At 35.8% G+C, this 22,313-nt stretch overlaps 1 protein-coding gene across 1 annotated transcript in view; it reads left to right on the forward strand.

Moving 5' to 3' along the window:
- REPS1 (RALBP1 associated Eps domain containing 1) overlaps window positions 1-17,070 on the forward strand; it is a 67,951-nt gene extending 50,881 nt beyond the window's left edge. The window contains exons 10-19 of the mRNA XM_082481408.1: window positions 1,206-1,293; window positions 2,155-2,256; window positions 6,396-6,468; window positions 8,798-8,916; window positions 9,647-9,711; window positions 10,847-11,032; window positions 12,491-12,586; window positions 13,205-13,353; window positions 13,984-14,089; window positions 15,163-17,070. Of these exons, the coding sequence (XP_082337534.1) occupies window positions 1,206-1,293; window positions 2,155-2,256; window positions 6,396-6,468; window positions 8,798-8,916; window positions 9,647-9,711; window positions 10,847-11,032; window positions 12,491-12,586; window positions 13,205-13,353; window positions 13,984-14,089; window positions 15,163-15,231 (1,053 nt within the window). The 3' untranslated portion in view covers window positions 15,232-17,070. The remainder of the gene's footprint in view (window positions 1-1,205; window positions 1,294-2,154; window positions 2,257-6,395; window positions 6,469-8,797; window positions 8,917-9,646; window positions 9,712-10,846; window positions 11,033-12,490; window positions 12,587-13,204; window positions 13,354-13,983; window positions 14,090-15,162) is intronic.
- The last annotated feature ends 5,243 nt before the right edge of the window (window positions 17,071-22,313 follow it).

A 22,313-nucleotide genomic window follows, 5' to 3' on the forward strand; every position in this document is an offset into this window, starting at 1 on the left:
AATACATTGTATAAAAACTCATTTAACTATTTGAGACATTATTTTTGTTGTAGCTGCACATTAAATTACAGAGGACTGAAGTAGCTACAGCAAGAGTGATCTTTGCATGATAATCCCATTATAGGGGGGAAAAAAAACAATATATTTTAAAGTCATAACTATTCCTCAAAGCCTGGTGGAACAAGAATGTTAGAGCTGTGACTAGAAAGTGGTTTTAAAAGTTTGTCTTTGCAACAAGAGCAGTGCAAGTCAGTTTAAGCAGTTTTAGAAAATCTTACTGTAACTGTATTATGCTTGGAGAAATTGATCTACTTGAGTAGTCAGAACAGATTAAATTTCTGATACCAGGATAGTTTTGAAATTTCTTGTGGTTTCTAGGGTCAGAATAGAATCTGGGAATTTTTATTTTGTGCTGTCATTGCCCCACACATTCATATATTCTGAATATAGATCACAGGGAAAAAAAAACTCAGACAGGTATGTCCTATATTTCAAGGTTACTTGTGAACAAACGTAAAAGTTTTAAGATTTTTTTTTTTTTTAAGCTATCTATACTCAGTGTCCAAACCAGATGGAAAGGGCTGTCTATAAAGTACATTAAAATGGAGTCCCTTGTCTAAACTACAAAGAAAATGCTTCAATGTAAGGTCAAGGCCTATCTAGAGAGATATTCCAGGTGGTTTATTATCCTAAAGTTTAGAATATTTTACTATTTGTCTTAAACTATTGTGAAGTACCTATTTTATAGAGAATTACTCACACTATTTAAAGAGGCCATAACTTTCTGAGGCATCGTAAGTAAAGCTGAGGAGTGGGGTTTTGAAATTGTGGGTTTTGTTCTTGGGGTTTTTGGTTTGGTTGGTTTTTTTTGAAGGTGCACTTGAAGTAAAAGATACCTGGTATGCTAAAAATGGTGGAAAGTGGGTAAAAAAAAAAGGTCCTATTTAAAAAGAAAAAACACAGTTATCTATAGAAACATTTCTAGTGCCCTTGTAAAGTAGTATGCTAGGTTACACCTTAAAAATCATTAGAGAAACCTCAAGCTTATGGAGCTTTGGGTTTATGGGTATATTCAATTCCCTGGAACTGTGTTTAAAAAAAAAAAAAAAAATTGCTTAGAAATGACATTTTGCATGGTGTCAGAGATTCTTAATAGAGCAATTTAAAACTAGATTAACATCACTTAACTCTGATCTCCTCCACAGGACACTGCAATTGTGCACCCGGTTCCCATAAGAATGACTCCAAGCAAAATCCACATGCAGGAAATGGAGCTTAAAAGAACTGGAAGTGGTAGGATATTTTCTCTTGCTGATGAGGAAAGTTTTGTACAGTTAGAGTTGGCTTTGCTTCCTTAAATGTGCTGACTTTTTTTTTCTTCTCCTTAGATGAATATATCTGGAGTTGTAACCAGCATATTTAATGAGATTCTCTGATTTAAGAATTAGAGTACTGTTCAGATAGGTGCAGAGTTTGAATTTTACATTTGCTACAGTGAGGATTTGAGCATCTATAGGAGATCATTGCTTGGAGTAGTCTATGATATAGACTTGATTTGGGCGTTCAGGAGAATGTCTAGATTTCCTTATTAAATACTGAAGGAGACTATGAAGATGGAGAACATAGCCTGCATTGATAAAGCTTGTTCTACTGTGGTCGCAAATACTGAGTTTATTATTTTGAAACCTGACAGCGTTTGGGAGTATTGGTAGGCGTTTGGTTGGTTGCTTTTTTGTTTGTTTTTTTTAATATTCTGGTCAATAAGAAGCAAGGTGGTTTGATAATTTTCCTTGAGGAACAGTGGAGTCTCAATTTATAGATGTGTTCTAATATGCCAGTATTTCCTAAGTCACGTAACTCATGCACAGTCTTCAGCATATGAGAATAAACAAGTTTCCACAATGCGTTTCTTCTGAATTTTCCTTAGCCTTGTAAATAGGTAATGTTTCCCAACTCTAAACACTGAGAAACAGACATAACAGTATTACAATGTAAATTTAAAATAATTCATACACCAAAAGTGTTAAAATATGACAATTTGAGGCTTGGGTGCAGCACTTCAGATAAGGGCAGAAAACTAATGTAAAGCTTTGGCATCAGAAGTAAAGGCTAGTTTGAACACATGTGTTTATTTAGACTTGTTTTTCCATCTAGATCATGCTAACCCTACTAGCCCACTACTTGTGAAACCACCTGATCTCCCAGAAGAAAGCAAAATGAGTTCATCTGTAAAATTTACAGCTGGAAATACAGTTAGTAAGTATCAAAGTACTTTCTGATCTTTTTTTTCATTACACAAAATGTAGATCTGATATATTCTTCAATCAATGAAAAGTTGCTAGATAGGATAAGTATATCTCATTTTAGAGCTTCTGCTAAGAATAGAGACATTTCTGATACAAAGTATATATTAGAAGTAGTAATTAAAAAAAGTTCTAGTGATGTCACTGGAGATGTTTTCCTGCCATATATTTTCAAAAGGTTCATTTTTCTCAGCTCTTTTACATCTTCCTGTCTTCTCTTAATCTTAGGATGAGAAATTTGAATGTATGGAAAGTGGAATTGATGAAGTAGCATTTGATTCTACTTCCTCAGAACCATGTGACAACATGTTTTCCACAGAGTGAAAACCTGTTGACCACAAAATTTTCGGGCAATTCTCATCTGGTTTAGCTACTAAGAAAATGCGATAGACTTCTAGGTTGTTTTTTTGGTTTCTTTTTTTTTTAGGTACAGCTTTTCAACTGTTTGTTTACTGAAAATCAGAAAGGATTTTAGAAACAGCTCCTGTGTCCAAAACATTTTGCATTATTTTGATGTGAGTAGTCTAGTTGTCTAGTATTGAGAGAGGTCCTAGATTATATGTAACCTGATGGAGTCTGTTTCTGAGATTTTTTGTTTTTGTTAAGCTGGGAACTTTTCAGTAAAAAAATAAGGTTTAAAGAGCTCATTACTTTGAGTCCATTGCATTATTAAGACAGAGTATTTACGTTGGTTTATAGTACAGGAGTGTTTTAGAAAGTGTCTTTTTGCAACGTGTTTTGCTTTTCTCAGGAGCTCTGTTTCATTGGCACTATTTGTTCTGAGCAATGTGTTGAGCCTGTCTCTTTTCAAGCAGAGTTCTGTTTTTACTAGGTAGTCTTCTGATGCAAAAGAATGAGCAAGCATAGTCTTTTAGTGGGGAAACTACAACTATATGCAGGATCGAAGTTCTGAGAGTCCTTCTGTACTCCTTTTTGCTTATCCAAGTATAGCTTAACCTTTGATAAAGGGCTTGTAACTGTAATTGTACCAAGAAGTATTCTTCCCTCAGAGGAAGAATGTAGTGAAATGAAACAAACCTCATTGCAATGTAACAGAAAGTCACCCTGTAGTATCTCAAACCGTTGTTACCTTTTTATGAAGAAATGGCTCTTCTCAATATTGTAAGTAATTTGGATGGTTAACACCTTTCAGGTGAATCCTGAAGAAATCATTTAATACAAGCTAACCAGAAAACTAATTTCTGATGCTTAAAAAACCACTCTAAATCCAACAGGATTTTTTTTCTGCGGACTTGCTGCCTTGGTAATTACGCTTCTTAATATTCTTTAGTGTTGTATTTTAATAGTGTATCTGAGCACCTTCTATGCTAAATCATTGACGATGTCTATAGTGCGCTTCCTTGAGCTGTTGGGCTGGACTCATTTTTCACTGTTTGCTTTAGTGGCTTGTTCTTGTTTAGCTGTGCCAGAACTCATTTGAGAATAGGGAGTTTCAATCTTAGTTTAAGCAAGACCTTTTCTAAGTGGGTTTTGTTTGTTTGGGCGTTTTTTTTTTTTTTTGATGTATTGCTGTTTTCAAAGTGTTTAATAAATGAATATTCTTAACATTTGTTCTAGAATACTTTGTTCATAGGTTCACATGCTTTTTTCTGCATTGTACAGAAGAGTACAGATTTCTTAGTGTTTTATTGATCAAGTAGGTTAATTTTACTTCTCGTAGTTTACTGTTCATGTATCAGTATATTAAAATAGTATTTGAACTGATAACCAGTGGAGATTTATAAGTCTCATCTTGATGTGGAGGAATTAGCATTTTGTCTTTATTTTCCATGGTTTACATCAACAGTAATTCAGCTTGGAAGTTACAAATTTGTAAATAGCAGCTCAGACCTAAGCAAGGAAATGGGGACAAACTTTTCCATTGCATGAGCTAAGTCAGTATGCATAGGCACTGCACAGTTCTCTTTCTGTGCAAGCTGTGTGATTTGGAACAAAGGAGAGAGGAGCTATCACCTCAGAAAGTGACAACTGGAGAAGTTCGTCAATAATTCTTCTGATTGCTGGACATCAGCGTTGTTGAAGCTGTTATTATGCAAGTAAAAATAAAAGCAGCAAAAAATTACTGCTCTCTTCCCAAATTGTTTTAACCTCAAAGCAACATGCGACCTCAACATGTCATTAAGGACAGTTTTGTGAATATCTTATTTTGAACTCCTGCCAAATGATTTAAACAAGATCGTGAATCTTGTTTAAATCAATGTGAATCAATCAGAAAGGAAGGATAGTTTGAATTACCTTTCTTCATAATGAAATACAAACAAAGCTGGAGACTAACTTGTATAACTAACATTGAAAAGTAGAAACCTCCCTTGAGAACAAAAACAACATTGAAAAAAGTCACTATATCCTTCATAATAGGAACTTTACCTGACTATCACTCTTACTTTACTGGAGATACTGAAAAAGGATTCTGTTAGATTGCATTCAAACTCATGAGTTTGGATTAGCCAATATTGATGCAGTATGAAGATTACATTTGCTAAGTGGCCATCCTTTGCCTTATGTAACCATTAAAATTGTTTGCTGTCTAGATATCTTTGAAATTAGCTTAGAAATACTTCTTCTGTTACCAGTGTAAACCCAGTAGTTTTGTACTGAAATGATGTAAAACTGTTTGATCCAGAAGGGCTTTTTTTCCCCTTTAAAAGTATGATTACATGAATTTTTGTTTGACTAGGTTATATTTTATCCTGAATGGCCTGAGAAATATCTCCGGTACTAGAGATGTTTGGATTAGAGAGAATTTCATTTACCACGTAACCAACTTCTGCTTAAAACTAAAGTTTCTCACTTGATCCTTGAAAACTTAAATGTCATGTCATGGTGGACATTTCTGTCTTTTTTTTTTTTTTTTTAAGAATATGTATATAGATATCATTTTTTAGTTTTCTGTAGCTGTCATTGAATAGACACACACCTGTAACTTCTAATCTGAGGTTAACTTGAAATACGGTATTCCTCAGATGACTCTGCTTGGTAAAGGTCTCAAGCCAACTTCACTAGATTAATGTACCTGCAGTTTTAAGGGGGTGGGGAGAGTAACAGGTAAGAATGTGCCTTGCTGAACAGGAAAATCATCTCTGCTGGATTCTTGTCTCTGGTTCCTGGTTGATGTGTCTTAACACTTTTGACAACTTTAGTATCCTAGGAGGTTAAAGCAATCCTTTGAGACTGGGTAATTCAGAAAAATCTTGATGTTCTTCAGTAGGATTTTCCTCTTTACTGATAACTAATCAGGTGAATGTCATTGCTCCAGTGACTTTTCACTTTAAATTGGGCTTTAGCAGGTGCTCTGGAATCATCCCTTGTGATAAATTATTCTGAGATCCGTTTTTCTGTCTACATTCTTTCCACACAAATCTTGTGATTTTGGAGAGACTCCTCATTTCTGGGGGAAAAAACCTCAAGCTTTGCACAGCTTTTAAGGGTAAGGGTATCCTCCAGGAAACTGTCTACGTGGTGCTGTAATAGCATCTTTCATTTTTATAGGTTGCCTTAACAAAAAGCTGAAAGCTTTTAAAAGGATTGAGTCCAAAACAGAGCTAACTACCAGCCTTGAAGGTACAAAGTTACAGTAGTAGCAAAGCTACTGAGTTCATCTGTGTACTGTATATATTGTTTCCTTTTTCTGACTTCTAAGATTGGTGACAGTCCTTCAGCACTTGTAAAATCAAGCATGTCCTACTCCTTGCTTTTTTTTCTTGGATGTCCCATACTCTTGTTGGCTAGATTGAAGTGATTGAATGTCAAGTGTTTAAAAATTATTGCTTATGAAACTTACATTTTGTATTTTCAATACAGCATTATTGTCACTTTATTCTTCAGTACCTCCCAGTAGTAACAAACAGCTCGTCGTATTGGGCGAGAGGAGTTGGTTTGTATTGGATCCTTCAGTTATTCAGACTTGAGGATTTTGAATCCTGCACAGGTGATGCCTTACAGGGAAGTGACAAAGGACATAAACCTTTTAAAAAATAAAAATTGGATATTTGAAATTATATGCTATCTATATCTGTTAGAATATATTAGTGATACAAAACAAATGTGAAACTTTGCCCTTTCTTTTACCAGCAGATGGTTACAGCAGTTCGGACTCCTATGCTTCAGATCCAGAGCAAATTGGAAGCACTGTAGCGCGGCAACGGTCAGTAGAGTAGCAACTGAAACAAATAAATAAAATGTGTTTAAAGAAGCCTGTTCTGAGCTTCTGGTTGATTGACTACTAGCTTGTAAAATGATGGCTAAATAGATTCTTAACTTTAACACCTAGGAATCTGGAGGCAGTCTGTTTTCTAATTCATTAACAATGTATGCCATTTCTGTTAACGTGTAAAGTGAAAATACAAAAAATAATATAGTCTAAAAAGCTGTTGGGATTGGCCAATCACATGAAACTCTAGGTTCAGTCATAAATCTTGATAAAGACTTTCTCCTTAAAGACAAGGGAATGTAAGCACAGGAGATCAAGATGTTACTTGAAACCAAATTTTTGTATTTTTAAAAATGTCCATTAGGCATTAATGGAGAATGACCTTGTGACATCATAGCATAAAAGAAGAATAAAGCATAAATTAGAAATATCACAGCAGTAACTCAATCTCCTTTAATAATGGGCTTTTATAAAATGAAGGGTAGTCATAGGCCCAACATAAATTAAGGGATTGGAGGAAGCTATGCAAGCACATAACCAACAACTGCATCATTTGACATAAAAGAATGTGCTGTACTAGCTGGTGCTAATTGTTCCCATTAAATCTGCCTGAATAGGATTAAAAACCAGCTACGCCATTAACCATCTTACAATCAGTTTCAGAGGTAAGTTTCAAAACAAAAATAATTAGGGTGACTTCAATAGCAGAGAAAGATTTGTAATTGCCTCTCAGTACAGCAGCTTGAAAACTTCTTTCCTCCATTGTTACTTAATGGCAAATTTGATTGTCTGTCCTGCTTCTATGTATATTTTTTCCACTACCAACATGATGGTTTCAACATGTTCTTTTCATCTGATTTTGGGGTTGGGTTCTCTTGCTGAACTTGTGTAGATGAGTGAAGCTTTCTGATGAGTTGCGGCTTTGATGGCACTGATAGATTCTGTCCAGTTCTGGCAGTGTCTACCCAGGAAATTTTTCTCCCACTTCCTCTTTTACTTCCTTCCACTGATAATCTCTTCTACCAATTGCAACTTTATCTGTAGAGGTGACGTTGTTCTTAATGCTACCATTAGTCCACAGTACTTTTTGTATTTTCAAAAAGCAAAAACTGACAAGGCTATGTTACATAACGATACTTCAGGAGTGTCTTTGAACCACTTTCTCCCTTTTTTTAATTCTACTTGTGCCTTTTATACTAGACTAGTTAGAGGAATGACCCTAATGGTCAGTGTAATTAGGCTTTATTTTATCAGTTGGAGGGTTACACAGTGTTAAGAAGCATTGACCTGGAGAGTATATTAAGAAAGCAAATTTTTCTATTGCGATAACTCAATTTTCTGTCTGTACTTACACATTCAGGAATTTCAGGGTTTGTGTGAAACTTAGGTAGTTCTTAACTCTCCTAGTTTTATATCTTATGATAGTTATAGAAGAATGTTACAGAAGTCAGTCATAGAAAAGATGTTATCACTTATTTATGAGTTGAATAAAAGAGTAGCTAGATTGAATAGAGTTGAATAAAAGAGTAGCTAAAAGAGTAGCAGATTCAGTAAATCTGTCTTGCTCAAATTGGAGTAGTTAGGAAGTTTCTCCAATCTGTTCTTAAATGGAAGCTGTACAAAAAATAAATATAAGTATACAATAAATACCACTTAAATGGCACTTAGTGCAGTACTTCATCCTTCTGTCCTTTCTGAGTGTGTCCTTGATGAACTTACCACAGGTATCCACTAGATGGTGATCCTACCTAAGAATGAGTTAAAATTTCTGAAGATGCTACCAAGTATATAGATTTGGAGAATTTCAGGCAGAAAATTAAATAGCTATCTTGTATGCTGAGATACTCATTAAGCTCGATATACACAGAGGCAGGTCCAACAGAAACTTAATATTCTTCTTCTATGAGATTGAACTTAACCTATTTAAAACCTAATGAGGATGTTGACTACATCGTACATACCTTGCAAATTATGTAGTGACTACCATCTGGATGGAATTACCATATTTAGGATTCTCTGTTCCTGAACTATGATTGTTTGGGATGTGTGTCAAGCTATTGGTTTCCCAGAGATTAATTACTTGTGGTAATATAAGAATAATTTGGATAACGGAGATTTAAGTAAATAGAAATATAAAAACAATTGTGAAATCAAAGAATACCAGAAGTTTAAAACTGATTTTTGCAATCTTCAAAATCAATGGCAATCAGGCTCTTTTCCATCTGTCAAACTTTATTTTCTAATTGTATACTTTGAAGAACTTCTGAATTTTAGTTCTGTTGTAGCTGCCTAAAATCACTACAGAAGCTTATATGTCTTGCAGATCACATTCAGGAACATCTCCAGATAACACTGCGCCGCCACCCCCCCCTCCAAGGCCTCATCCTTCTCATTCTCGATCATCATCTTTGGATATGAACAGATCCTTTTCAGTTACCCCAGGTATACTGTGTTCCTTGTGTTTCTCAGCACATTCCTGAAGCAGACAATTTTTTTTCCTCTGAAGAAAGATTTAGAGTGTGTTTTTAAAACACTGCTTATGAATGAAAAAGCTGAAAATATTGTTACTCTTCCTGTTTGTATTAAAACTTGTACTCTACTTTGCTTAAACAGAAAATCTAGAAGTAAATTCTGAATGCTGGCATTGTAGTCCTTTGGATGAATGTGGGAAGCAACGTCAGGAAATAACATTTTTGTAGTGCACCCACATGCAATGAATTGCATCTGCCAGCAGATTTTCAAGAGGAGCTCTTCTGGTATCAGGTGTATTAGAGATGGGTGTTAAGTATTTCACTTCAGGTGAAATGACTAAAGGTCACTTCTGATGCTCTGCTTAGGGGTTTTTATTGTACTTCTGACTTGTCAGTATTTTTCAGAGTCACAAAGTATGAGAAAATGTTAAGAGTGTATAAAGAGGTTAAAGCTAAAAAAGGACTAAGATCAGAAAAGTATGACCCTATCTGTACTTTGAGCTAGAACAAAGGACACGGCCCACGTTCTGATTCCTTGTTTTGTCTGTTTGTGAATTGGAAAGGAGATGATGTTACAATTATGGTCCTCAATATGACACGTTAATATGTAGGTAAAGTGCAAGATTTCTTAAAAAAAAGATTAGACAGCACTGTAATGTGAACAGTAATAATCTTGTCCAAACACAATGCCTCTTTTACAGGACAGCAACAGGCTGGAGTTGTTGCCTATCCCCCTGCAGTGCCTCCAAGACCACAGCCTTCACAGGTGATGTTGTCACTTGAAAAATCATACTCCAACTTGGTGCATCATTTTTATCTAACTCTGAAGTTTAACTTCTCTAAAACGCAGGGTATTGCTTGGTATTTTTTGAAACTGCCAGGATGTGAATGATGGTAAAAGCTAGACGATAGCCAAATGTTAGCCTTTTCTGAATAAAAAATTGCTTCTGGTGGAACTATGGGAAGGGATTAAAGTAGAGACTGAGGAGGAATGAGTGGCTCTGGAGCTCTAAGTTGTAGGAAAGAGAGGAAAGTTACACTTCCACATTTCTTTACCTGTCCCTGTATAGCTAATAGGCCGTAACACAGACTGTGAGAGCTCTTTCAGAGTTTTGCAAAATAGGTGTTTGTCTTCCATGTCTGGCACAGGGTATAGTTTTACATAATGTGCCTGCTCCTGAAAGGAGTGATCCCAATTCTTCCTTTGTCGTAAACTTAGTGATCTTTGCAGTCCTGGTCTGAGTCAGTTCAGTTAGCTGATTTGGTAGAAAACACATCCTGTTTTGTTTTGGTTTTTTTTTTTTTTTTCCTTTGTCTCAACCAGCTGAATCCTTCAACTGCTGTGCGGATTTGACATGGGACAGATAAAATTGCTTTTTAGTTACTCCTTTTCAGCAGCAGCTACTTAGTTAGAATCAGAGTTACCAGAAGTTGAAGTCAGTGAATGAATCCAGAAATCATGTGCAAGGAAAGAGGGTACAACGACAGATATATTCCATACGGTGTGATCACATAAGCATGTTTCCCTACGGGTTTAGACTAAAAATCTGTATCGAGTGTGACAGAGCCAAGCTGGACTGTGTTACAGCAGAAACATCTACTGTCCAATGAGTCTAGATAATCCTATGGTGCATCCATCTTTGTTCTCATTCTCTGGATAATAGCACATCTGATTGAACTTCCTTTTCTTTTAAATATTTGTCTGTTTTTATAAACACAGATTAGTCTGTTTGTGTCATGGATAAGATACGGTTTGTCCTACTGACAGGACATAAGTCTTTGTCCACTAAAGAGCCAAATAATCTTTAATGGTCTGTCACAAACTGTTGTTTGGCGAGTTTCTTTGCATCAGATAACTGTTAAGAACAATGTCGCTAAATGTTTTTGTTATTTTATTGCAGGGTGCAGGTCCTCATGTGCATCGCCCAGTAGATGCTGAAGGTCTAATAGCTCATACCAGTACCTCACCTCAACAAATACCAGAACAGCCAAATTTTGCAGACTTTAGCCAGTTTGAGGCATTTGCTGTTTCAGGTGTAAGCAAAGAGGAAGAGGAGGAAATTGAAACACACTCAGAAATCTTGCAGGTGAGCAGAAGTGAAGGTGTTGTCAATTGCTTAATACCACTAACAGTTGTTGGACTTTGTTAAAACCTACTTCTGCTGTTTTCAGTGTTTTTTTGTGGTGTCCCAATTCATTGCTAGAAAGCAATTATTTTACACACTGCTACACTTATTTATGCCAAAGACCTAGTCATAAGAAACACTTTTTTTCAGTTCTATTGATTGTAATTCAAAAGATTTTATACTTAATAGCATATACATGCGCAAATGTAATTGTGTGGGTGCATTTAATACTTGGCATAGGCAAAACTTTCTGCTCACTCTTGCCAGCCTTCCAAATGACTTACTGTTAAGTTTTAAAGTAGTCTGTCATAATAAATGAGATGACTGTCAAGTATTGTAAATGTCTGCTAAAACTCCATTACTTTGGTTTCATTCAAAGCCATTGGACAGACAGCTAAAGTGAATAGAGCTCTGGCATCCTCATATAATAGATGTTTACAAAACCTTTTTTACCACTACAGACACAGGACTTAAAAGTTTGGAAGCCTCATGGTTTATTCCATGTCATAATAGCTTACTGCTATTACATTAATTACTTTGTGTTTTCCTTTCGTAATTTGTAGCCTTCATCCAGATTGTAAGTTCTCTGGGGTGCTTCTGCATCCTCGGTTGCAAAAGTACCTGTGGTGCTTTAAAGTTGTCCCAACTATCATCAGCATGTCCTTGCTTCCTTTAATCAGAAAGGTCAATGATGTAGAACTATTTGAGTGCTCTCCATGTACTGCATCGCAAAATCAGCTATGTTAGCTTAAGCTGCTACTGAAAACTGCTTAAGTTAAGCTTGCTGATTGTTTTGCATTGAGGTGGATGAGGAACAGTCTCATTGTGTTCCATTGGAGCAATTAACCTTTGGCAGTAACAAATAGATAATGGTGGTAATGTAATAGCAGAACCAGCTGTAGCAGTTTATTATGAGGCCACAGCCTCTTTTGTACTATACAGTGCCTCATAACAATGGGGATTTGACTTTATTCAGAGGTCTTCCAACAACCAGAGTACAATTCTTGAGAGCAGAGTACTTTCAAGTAACTATTTTGTTGGGGTTTTTTTTCCATACTGGTTTTAGATATTGTATTGAATCTATGGCAGGGGGGTTGGAACTCAATGATCGTCAAGGTCCTTTCCAACCTAAACCATTCTATGATTCTAATTACAGCTTTTTACTTCTGTGCCTCCTCTGTAAGCTGCTTACAGGCCAGAACAGTGTTTGTGACCAAGATAGTTTTAGATGGTTTTGCTCCAAAGCAGGTATTGTTGTTGTATTCCAGCTTGTGCTTCTAAAGAAGACGTGAACTGGAATTTTAGTTGTTAACTATATTAATGTATCAGAAACGCAGCATACTTGTATTTATTCTAACTGTTGCCGAATGAAATATCTGTTAAGAAGTAGTTTTCTAAATATAGTTTATATCCCTTCAGGTTGAAAAGCCCTCTGACTCTGCAAGTTCTCTTAGAGGTGCCAAAGCAGATGGAAGAGTTGAAGACAAAGCACCTGCTAATGTCCCCACTAGTGCGGTATGCAAAGTACACTTGGAAGGACAGCACAGTTGTCTGATATATAAGAAATTATTCATCTGTTTTGATTTGGAACAGCGACTTTATACGCTTCCACTTGATCCCAGTTTTCTTAGGTCCAATACGTGCTTGAAATAGGCACATCTATGGTGAATTTTTGCATCAGAAGATGTTCATAATTAGCTTTATTCTCGAGATAGCAAAAAATCAAGATACTTGCGAGGGCTCAAATTTTTGAAACAGAGCAAAACTTTTAGTGCAGAACTTGGTTAACAGTAGCTTTTTTTTCCCCTGTTACAGACACATAATTACTGGGGGAAAAGCGTGCTCTGAGATACTGTGTATTTGCAGTTATCAGTTGTACCATGGTGTTCTTGTTTGCACAGTTCTTTGTCAGTGTGTGGCAGCTTACTGCCCTTTCACCAAGGGGTAGGATAAGTGTTTTTTCCAGACCATATGAGAATGCAGTTAGACATCCATCAGAAAATATCTGATGGGATGTAAATTCAGGTAGCTCAGTAACTGGTTTTAAGAATATGTAACACAAACAAGTTACCAGGTTATAATCTGAGTAAAATGCGCTTTGTGAGAATTAATAGGCTGTGTTTTCCTCTTCAGGGTAAAGGCACTACCCCACTTGCTCCACCACCAAAGCCTATTCGCAGAAGATTAAAATCAGAAGATGAGCTAAGACCTGAAGCTGAGGAACATACACAGAAAACAGGTGTCATAGCTGCTGTTCTTGCTTCACAGCCATCTATTCCTAGGTAACCCAAGAAGTGTATAAATACATCTGTTACTGGAAAGTTTACATTTAAACGGCATACACGCTTTCTGTTCCAGGAGTTGCAAACAATTTCATTGTGTTTGAATTAGATTAATTTAACGGTTTAAAGGTTTTTGTTTTTCAAACAAGATCATCCTGAAGCCTCTACTACTGGGAGACCTTTTAGAGATCTTGAACTGTGGAGTGTGAACTCTTATTAACTTCTGCAAGTATGTTGGAAATAAGTGGTGGAAGTATTAAGATGTAGTGGTTAATTTTAGATAATGGTCACTATGAACAGTCCATAAAGTGCTTTCTTTGTCCTAGCATGAGACTAGATTGTTACATTAGTCCTTTGAGGTAAATGAATGTGGTACAGTTTGTTGAGACTTTAGAAAATCGATTATGACAAGTTTTTTTGAATGGGCTGCTTGCTGTTTCATTGAAACCAAGTACGTGTGGCTTCCACGCAAACAAGGTTGATCAAGCCAGGCAGAAGAGGGAAAATTAACAGTGTAACAAGTTAAAAATTGACAAGAGGATTCTGCTTATTTAAAAAAGAGGGACTATGAATGAGGTAAACAACTAAGTGACAAAATGACTTATTACAGTACTTCTAATATATTCTCAGATCAGTGGGGAAAGACAAGAAGGCTATTCAGGCATCAATCAGACGTAACAAGGAAACCAACACTGTTTTGGCCAGATTGAATAGTGAACTACAGCAGCAACTAAAGGTAATCCTATAATCTTTGTTTAAGAGAAGAGCCTGAAGAGGGCAAGATATTAGTGATGCACAGTAACAGGCATCTCTGCAAACCAATAATATACATAGCAGAAGATATTGATGTAAAATATTTAGTTGTTTTTGTAGATCATAGAACATACCTAATTGTGACAAGCTTGGTGAAATTACAAAGGACACTTTTACTACTACAAAACACATTTTTCAATGTATTGATTTGCTTTCAGCTACACTAAAAATAAAAAAGCAGAAATCTTAACTTAGTATTAATAATTTGAGGTAGCTGTTGTGGTCATCAGATACCTTAAAAGCAGTATTAAGAAGAGCAGCTGAAGTGGCTTGCTGTCTTCTGAAGGAAAAAGCAAACCTTCAAGTCTTAATAAAATAATAAATATTTTTAAACAAATATAATAATCTGGAATACAGAAATTGCAGCTAAGAATAATGGTCATCTGTTTATCTAGGTCAGCTAGTATCATTTTGGATTTATCTGTAGGCACCATCTTCACATCTTTCTCTGGCTGTCTTTCTTAAGATACCTAATTTTACTTATCAAGTTAATAAAAAAAAATATCTTAAATGCGAACATGGATTGATGTGATACTGTCTAGACTGGAAGACAGTCTATTTTAAAAACTATCAAGCTTGGGTTTCACTTGTTACTGTTTGAGAGTCAAGGTGCATTAAAAAAAGAAAAGGTGATTTTCCAATCCTTTAACTGAGATGAGAGCTTTTACCCCCTTAATGTTTTAGACTTCGTTTGTAAATATTACAGTTGGGTTTGCAGCTGGTTACAACTTCGTGGCTTTGAGTGATTTGAAAGAAATGAAGAAATACTAAATGGCTTCACCTTTGAGCAAAGTGTTGGTTTTCATTTATTACTATTACTAGCTACAATTACTAGCTAGCCAGTCTTCTCTTCAAATTATGGGAAGAGTTCTCCAGATTCTAGAAAAGACTTAAACAGTAGTTCTCAAAAGCTGACTTTTACCAATTTTGATTGTATGAGGAATTTTTTAATATTCATTCTCTGTGGACAGTCAGTAGAAAATCTTTCTTTTGTAGGATGTTCTTGAAGAGAGAATCTCCCTGGAAGTCCAACTGGAACAACTCCGACCCTTCTCTCACCTCTAAGCCTACTGCCGTTAACTGTGAATTTACTAATTTTGAAAGGGGTATTGGTTTCAAAGCCTATTTAAAGATCCATGCATCTAGCTCAGTGCACTCTATTCTACATTAAATGTTGTGGTTCTGTTTTGTCAGTTTGTCCACTTTTGTATTTAAGTATTTTAATTTCAGTACAGAGAAAGAAAAAAACTTTTTCCTGGAATGTGACACTGCCTCTCACATCATTTTCTGTGGGCATCTGTGATCTTTGTTGGACTTGAGTTTGCAGAATTTGTCGCCAAAATTTCCAACTGGAATTTTTTAGTGGTTTCTTTCTTCCCATTGAAACATCTTTGCAGAAGAGCATTGCTAATCAGTTGACTTTAAACTTTAAGCACATAAACTCTTCTTTTGCTATGGCATTTATTTTATTGTGCCAGAAAAGAGTAAAAACTAGTAATCTGTCATCAGCCAATGTTACTTCCCAAGCTGCCTTTCACAATTGGAAAGTTGTTCACAATTCTGGAAAGCCTGCCTCTTTGCAATAAACAACTTATTCAGGTTGACAGAGTTCTTGCAGGCTGTTTGCCGTATCAACTGGACTTGATTGTGTGGTTTTGTTGCATACATTATAGAGTATGTAACCACAGATTGCCAGGTGTTCACATTTTATCCATTCATGGTCCTGATTCAGCCGCATGCATATAAAGATTTATGGTACAATTGATAGTCTGTCAAACAGACCTTTTTCAGTCCTCCCTTTTGTGAAAAGAGTTGGGTGTAAATCCCCAACATATTAATTACACATTACCTAAGCACCACCTGTAATTGCATGTTTCACACATTACCTTTTAATAACAGATCACATCCACCAGTCTTCACTATAACAAATTGTATTGTCAAGTAATGTGTCAATACCTCTATGAACCTCCTAATTCCAAAAAAAAAAAAATCAAACACAAAAATACAAAAACCGAACAGTTTGCGTCTTAGGAATTCTGGGGTACCTTCTGTCATCTTGTTTCCAGGCCTTATTTCTCTGGCATATAGACAGGCTTCACTATTAACAGAGTTCCCTGAGTGTATCCTGCTATTCAGGTTGATGTACTGTATTAGGATTTGTTGTATATTGTATGATACACACCTTTTGATCTCATATGTAAATTTGCATTAATTGCTGACTAACAGCAGATATTCTATTTAATGGCTTCTTCTGGCTGTGGGATCATAGATGTTTAACTGCATGGATGTATCTCTGCAGAATCAGAACTAGCAACTGTGTGATTTTTACACCAATAAAACAGCACAATATTTTAATTTTGTTGATTCATCTTTACCTGGGAATTGAAACTAATTCAGATAGGGGGGAGGGTGTTATTACAGGTCTGCAGGGAATTTTTTTTGTCATTTTGTGGCATGTACGAGAAACAGTTGACCATAATCCCTTGACCATTTTCTTCCCTCATTTTTTTTAGCTGTTGATCAGAAGTCATAGAATTGTAGAATCATAGAATCCCTGAGGTTGGAAGGGCCCTTTAAGTTCATCAAGGCCCACCATTAACCTACCCTGACAAAACCACTTCTAAACCATGTCCTCAAGTACCACATCTATCCTTTTTTTAAACACCTTCAGGGATGACAAATCCACCACCTCCCTGGGTGGCCTATTCCAATGTTTAATAACCCTTTCAGTGAAAAATTTTTTCCTAATATCCGATCTAAACCTCCCCTGACATAACTTGAACCCATTTCCTCTTGTTGTATCACTTGTCACCAGGGAGAAGAGGTCAGCCCCCACCTCTCTACAACCTCCTTTCAGGTAGTTGTAGAGGGTGATGAAATCTCCCCTCAGCCTCCTCTTCTCCAGGCTAAACAACCGCAGTTCCCTCAGTCGTTCCTCAAATGATGATGTGATCAAATTATCATGGTAATCTGTGGTAATACTCCTTTTGTATCCTCCTATAAGTAAATTTAATATAGTTGTAACTTCTAAAAAGTAAATGCTAAGTACTGACTTGGGTCAAAGAAATGTATAGTTCTTTAAGATTAACTTCTGGTTTGATTTCCTTGAGAATACCTTTCCAAATTAAAACTAAATGGATCTCCTGTTAGCGGTCCTTATCCTCACTGTCTTCTGTGCTTAAATGAAATTCCCTTAACATCTGCCTCCCTTGCAAAAGCTTAGCTCCAGTCAGATTTTTTCAGCTGGATATGCTGTTTGTTACAGTGAAAAAGCAGTGTTTCTCTTTTTGGTTATCATATACAGCCTGGTTAATTATGGTTAATTTTTATTATTGTAACTATTCCAACATTTTTTCAAATGTCATGGAATTGTTGCAGATGGCTTATGTATATAATCCAAAGCAAGATTCCCTGCTGTAAAAGACATGAATGTCATAGTTGCATGAAAGATGGTACTTTCTATTTGCATGTAAAGGGATTAAGAAATGATAGCTAAATGGGCATAACGGTTACATATAAATTACATTTCAACTATGTCTTGCCAATTAGTAGGTAAAATGCAAGGCTTTGACTTAAAATAAGACATAACTAGGGAGATGCAAACAAAAAAATCCCCAAAAAACATAAACCAAAAAACCAAACCAAAACTAAAAAACTTTGAAGTTGATGGACTCATCTCTTCTATTATAACTACTAAGTAGCAAGAACCATGTTTGAAAAAGTGGGTCACTTAACTGTAATCAAAAAATGTTGATTTCAAACCAACTGTATCTTGTCCATAGTTTATTTTAAAGTTAAAAATACATTTTTAAAATAGAACTATTTTCATATTAATATTTAAGTATTAAGCCTATGTTTATAGCAGCAGGATTCTTAAATCAGAATTTAACATTTTAAGCTTAAATGTAAAAAGCCTTTTACATTCAGATGTGACGTGTACATATGAATTTCTGTAACATCCATATCTTTCTAGTAGAATGACAAGTTAGTGTCTCAAGTGAAGAACTTAGGCAATCTGAACATTTTTGTGTCTTGCCAACAGTCTATTTTTAAGATTTTTTGTGGATTACTTTTAATGCATCATTCAGTACGTTTTAAACCAGTTTTTCATGATCAGAAGAGCTTCTAACTGAAAAATTACTTATGTCTTAAGAACATCACTGCCAATGATGTTCAGAAGTTACCTCATTTAGTAATGTAACCCAACTTTAATCCCTTAAAATTATTTCCCTGTCTTCTCCATTTGTTTGATCTTGATCCAGTTACTTGATGACTTTTTTTATGTACTTAGATTGTAAGCTCTTTGGGGCAAGGAATTATGTACCGTACAAAAGATGTGCTCTCTATATTGCAAGTATAAATGTAGACTACTAAATAGTGTGGAGTATGATTCATGTACCCAGCTAGGATGGATGGACAGCACCATGCATTTCTGAAACACCTGCAAAATGTGTTTCTTTGGACTTTGTGATTGGAAGAGTCTCTTTTCTCGTTTATTTGCATTCCCTTTGTTTCTCTTACTGTGCCTCTATCTTCATTCCACCTGCTTTGGAGTTGCTTTTCTCTCCATGCATTGCCTGTCTTTGGACTGCAGAGATTTCCAAAATGCAAAGGTAAAAAAAGCTGAAAAGCGACTTTTTTTGAGCAGTATTTTAAGTCTACCCAATGTAAGCTAATATTTTCAATTTTTTTTGTACTTCACGTGCCCCTCATTTTACTTGCAATTGTATAGTACGTGAACTAGAGGATCTTTTATTACTGAAAATGTCTTATGTGGGATAAACAAAGTTGAGGTTATAAAACTTAAAACTAAAGAAAATAAATTTGCAGCATTGTTTCTTGTGTGAGATGTCTCTGTCCCTTATGGATGGGGTGTGCTGTGTGTGCTCTGCATTTAGGGCAAAGTTGAGTTACTCTCCTGGGTTCACCTATGCACAGATTTTATCTTTAAATGCAGCTTCACGGATGACCTAGTCTGAATCACTTTTTCATAAAAGAAAAAAAAAGAAATTAAAAAACCCCACTGTCTCCTGACTCATTCTAGTTGAATGTAGTTTCATGAAACAGTAACATGTTACAAAAACTTGTTACTCCCAAGTGAGTAATAACAATGCAATCTTTACTATGTGTGGAAGGTTAAAAAATAACATGTGTTTTAAACTTGTTAGGATGCTTAAATTCCTTAAATACTTTACAAAGCAGTCCATGTACAGTTGAGTATTCAGCTGTACTCCCCAAAGTTCCATTTATTGAGACATACAACTTAATTTTATAAGCAGAATTCCAGCATGTTTTTCCATGCATATTGATGTACTAATCACTTATAATACAGCTCTCTAGAAGAAAACACATGAAAACCAAGGACTTGATTCTCTAGTAACAAAAAAAATTTAAATGTTATGTTCTTTCAATAGTCTTTGAAAATAACTAACTAGCGGTTGTAGAGGAACAATGTTAAAAATTTCTATATACTAATAACCATACGAGACTATACAATGTTGTCCTGATAATTAGTACCTGAGCAAAATACACACCTTTTTTTTTTTTTCACGGGAGTCTTTGAATTAATTGCTTTTCAAAATTCAGTTATTTGTTTGGGGGGAGGATTTAATACTGTGTAGTTTCCTTTCAGTAATATTTCTTTAAATTGGTAAAAGAGGTTTTAAAAGTGCAATTCCTGCTTTAAAGCTAGATTGTACACTAATTGTACCTAACCTATATGCTGATTGTACATGGTTGTACACTGTGTACTACAAAGTGATTTTACAGTACTTTTTTTAAGTACTTTACTGACACATAGGTATTCATTGTCTTGCATTTAAGTTACTGTCAGAAACAGCCCTTGTTTCATTATAATACTCAAAAATTCAGAATTGTAACTTTACAAAATACCAAGTTTGTGATCTCACAGCTTATCCACAGTTTTAAGACGACTGTTAGTAATATTCATCACACTTTGACAGCATACTATAGCACAGAAATCTACCTGAATTCTCTTCTATCTCTGGTCAAATATGTTCTTGACACTTTCGCTCTTACAGATACTAAGGATGCATCTAATCTGGAAGTAGTTGAAACTACTCTGTCGTTTTGACTGGTCTTGATTATGAGCGACCTAGGAAATGAACAAAACCATCATAAATAGCGAAAGCTGACATTCAGTGGAATACTGATGAAAAAATGAATTCTAGCAATACTGCTGTTGAACCTTACATGGCTGGACTATTTGTTTCCCAGTCTACTTAGGAGCTCACAGAGATAGAGATTACATCCTACTCTAAGACGTATGTAAACTTTGATATATCCCATATAGTAGCAATGGTGTCTTCTGCTTTCTGTCATCTAACTTCAGAGGTCTGGCTGTATTTCTCTCTGTGGCTCAGATAAAACTGCCTTTAAACTGACAGCAGAGGGTATGGTCCATGCGGTAGAAGTTGTTAAATGTAAGAAACAGCACTTGGAATCAAGAATGTCTCCTGCAAGGAGCCTGTTGTCTTTGGTGTCCATTCAAAAGGCAAATCAGAAAGCTTAGCGTTGGAAAGAACAGGCACTAAAATCAGTGATTTGTCCTGACGTGTGGTTGGGGGAGTGGGGAGTGGAACAAGCACTACAGCAGTTACTGTAAACTGTAAACACTTGTGTATGTGAACACTTGCCAGGGGCTTCAATCATGCATGATTGGCTGTGTCAGACTTCACAAAAAGGTAGGTATGGTAGGTAGTTTCAGCAATATATGCTTTCTCAGCAGAAGCTGAAGGAAATACTTTGGAAACCCCTGTGGTCTCTTAGGAGTGTGTCGTTAAGCTGCCATGGAATTCGGCACTCTACTATGTGCTGTTGTGGCTTATTTTGCAGATCATCTTGAACCGATACAAAGCTTGAGTTCAGCCTAAGTATGAAAATACAGCATGTATTTCAAGAAAAGGATTATGAAAAGAATTTATAGGAAGTTGTATTTCAATGTATTCTATCAGAAAATGCAGAAGTGACGTGCCTCCAACTTTAACTTGTTTTTTTCTATTATGTATCCCTGCCTTTGGAAGAAGAGTGCTGCAAATTGCAACAAACCTTCTCCGAGAGTTTCCATCCTGTTGTCTTTCACTGCCCTTATGAAGGAACTTAATCACCTGCTTTCTGATCAGAAGGAACCAAGAGGTCATAGAAGAATCACGAGGTCCTTTCGCTATAGAAGGATACTTAAAAGAAATATATTCCTTGGTTTGCTCTACCTTTCATCTTTGGGGATAAAGTAGTGCTGAAGCAAGAAAATTCTGGTGGAAAAGCAGCATTAATTCACATGTCATTTTATTAAAATTAAGAGGCTGATCATTTTGATGGATTTTATTGTTTCCACTAAGTTGCTTCCATAGGTGGACTCCCTAACCAAGAAGCATACTAAAATTGATAATCTCTTAAAACTTTTGATGCCAAAACTATCAAATGTTATTTTGTGCTTTTTTATCCTTCCTCCGGTAGCCTTTTCAAACAATGAAATCCTTTGAAGTTCCTTATTGCAAATAGCCGTGCATGTAGGATAGTAGGCTTTCAGTGGGGCTGCATTTCAACACAATGTAACAACTCAAAACTGTCCTGATCTAAATTAATACAAAGCAAGTACTGATAAAAATTGAACTGAAAATAAGTATTATGTTGATTCCAATCTCGAACTCTGGGTTTAAAATGTTGATAAAGAGGGTGTTATGAAGTATTGTTTTATATTCATGTCCTCACACTTTAAAACCCATCAGTAAGGATAAAAGAAAAACAGTGACAAATAGGTTGAATGCTGGATCCAAAGGAAGTTTGCAGCTGTGTGTATCAGTATCTATAGATGTAGTGCTATTGTCCAGCTTGGGTACTTCATACTATGTGCTTAATTATAAGTCTGAATGTGTATTTACCTACTCTGTTTAAATTTGGTAGGAATACAGTTGAGATTTGCCATGATAGGCTCTTGCATCTGACTTTATGCTGCATCCACATGTTTGGATGATCAAGCTCGTGATTTCAAAATGAATTTACTGAGTGAGCCTTTTAGGTGAATTATGTGAATTTCTGTGTAGTCCTTTCTTGGGCATATAAATTTACCAGTAGAGGTGTGAAATTGTGCATGCACGTGGCTTTCTTTCCGAGCAAGTCTGCATTTT

Source organism: Vanellus vanellus (assembly GCF_965231255.1).
Source record: "Vanellus vanellus genome assembly, chromosome: 3".
Taxonomy (NCBI): Eukaryota; Metazoa; Chordata; class Aves; order Charadriiformes; family Charadriidae; genus Vanellus; species Vanellus vanellus.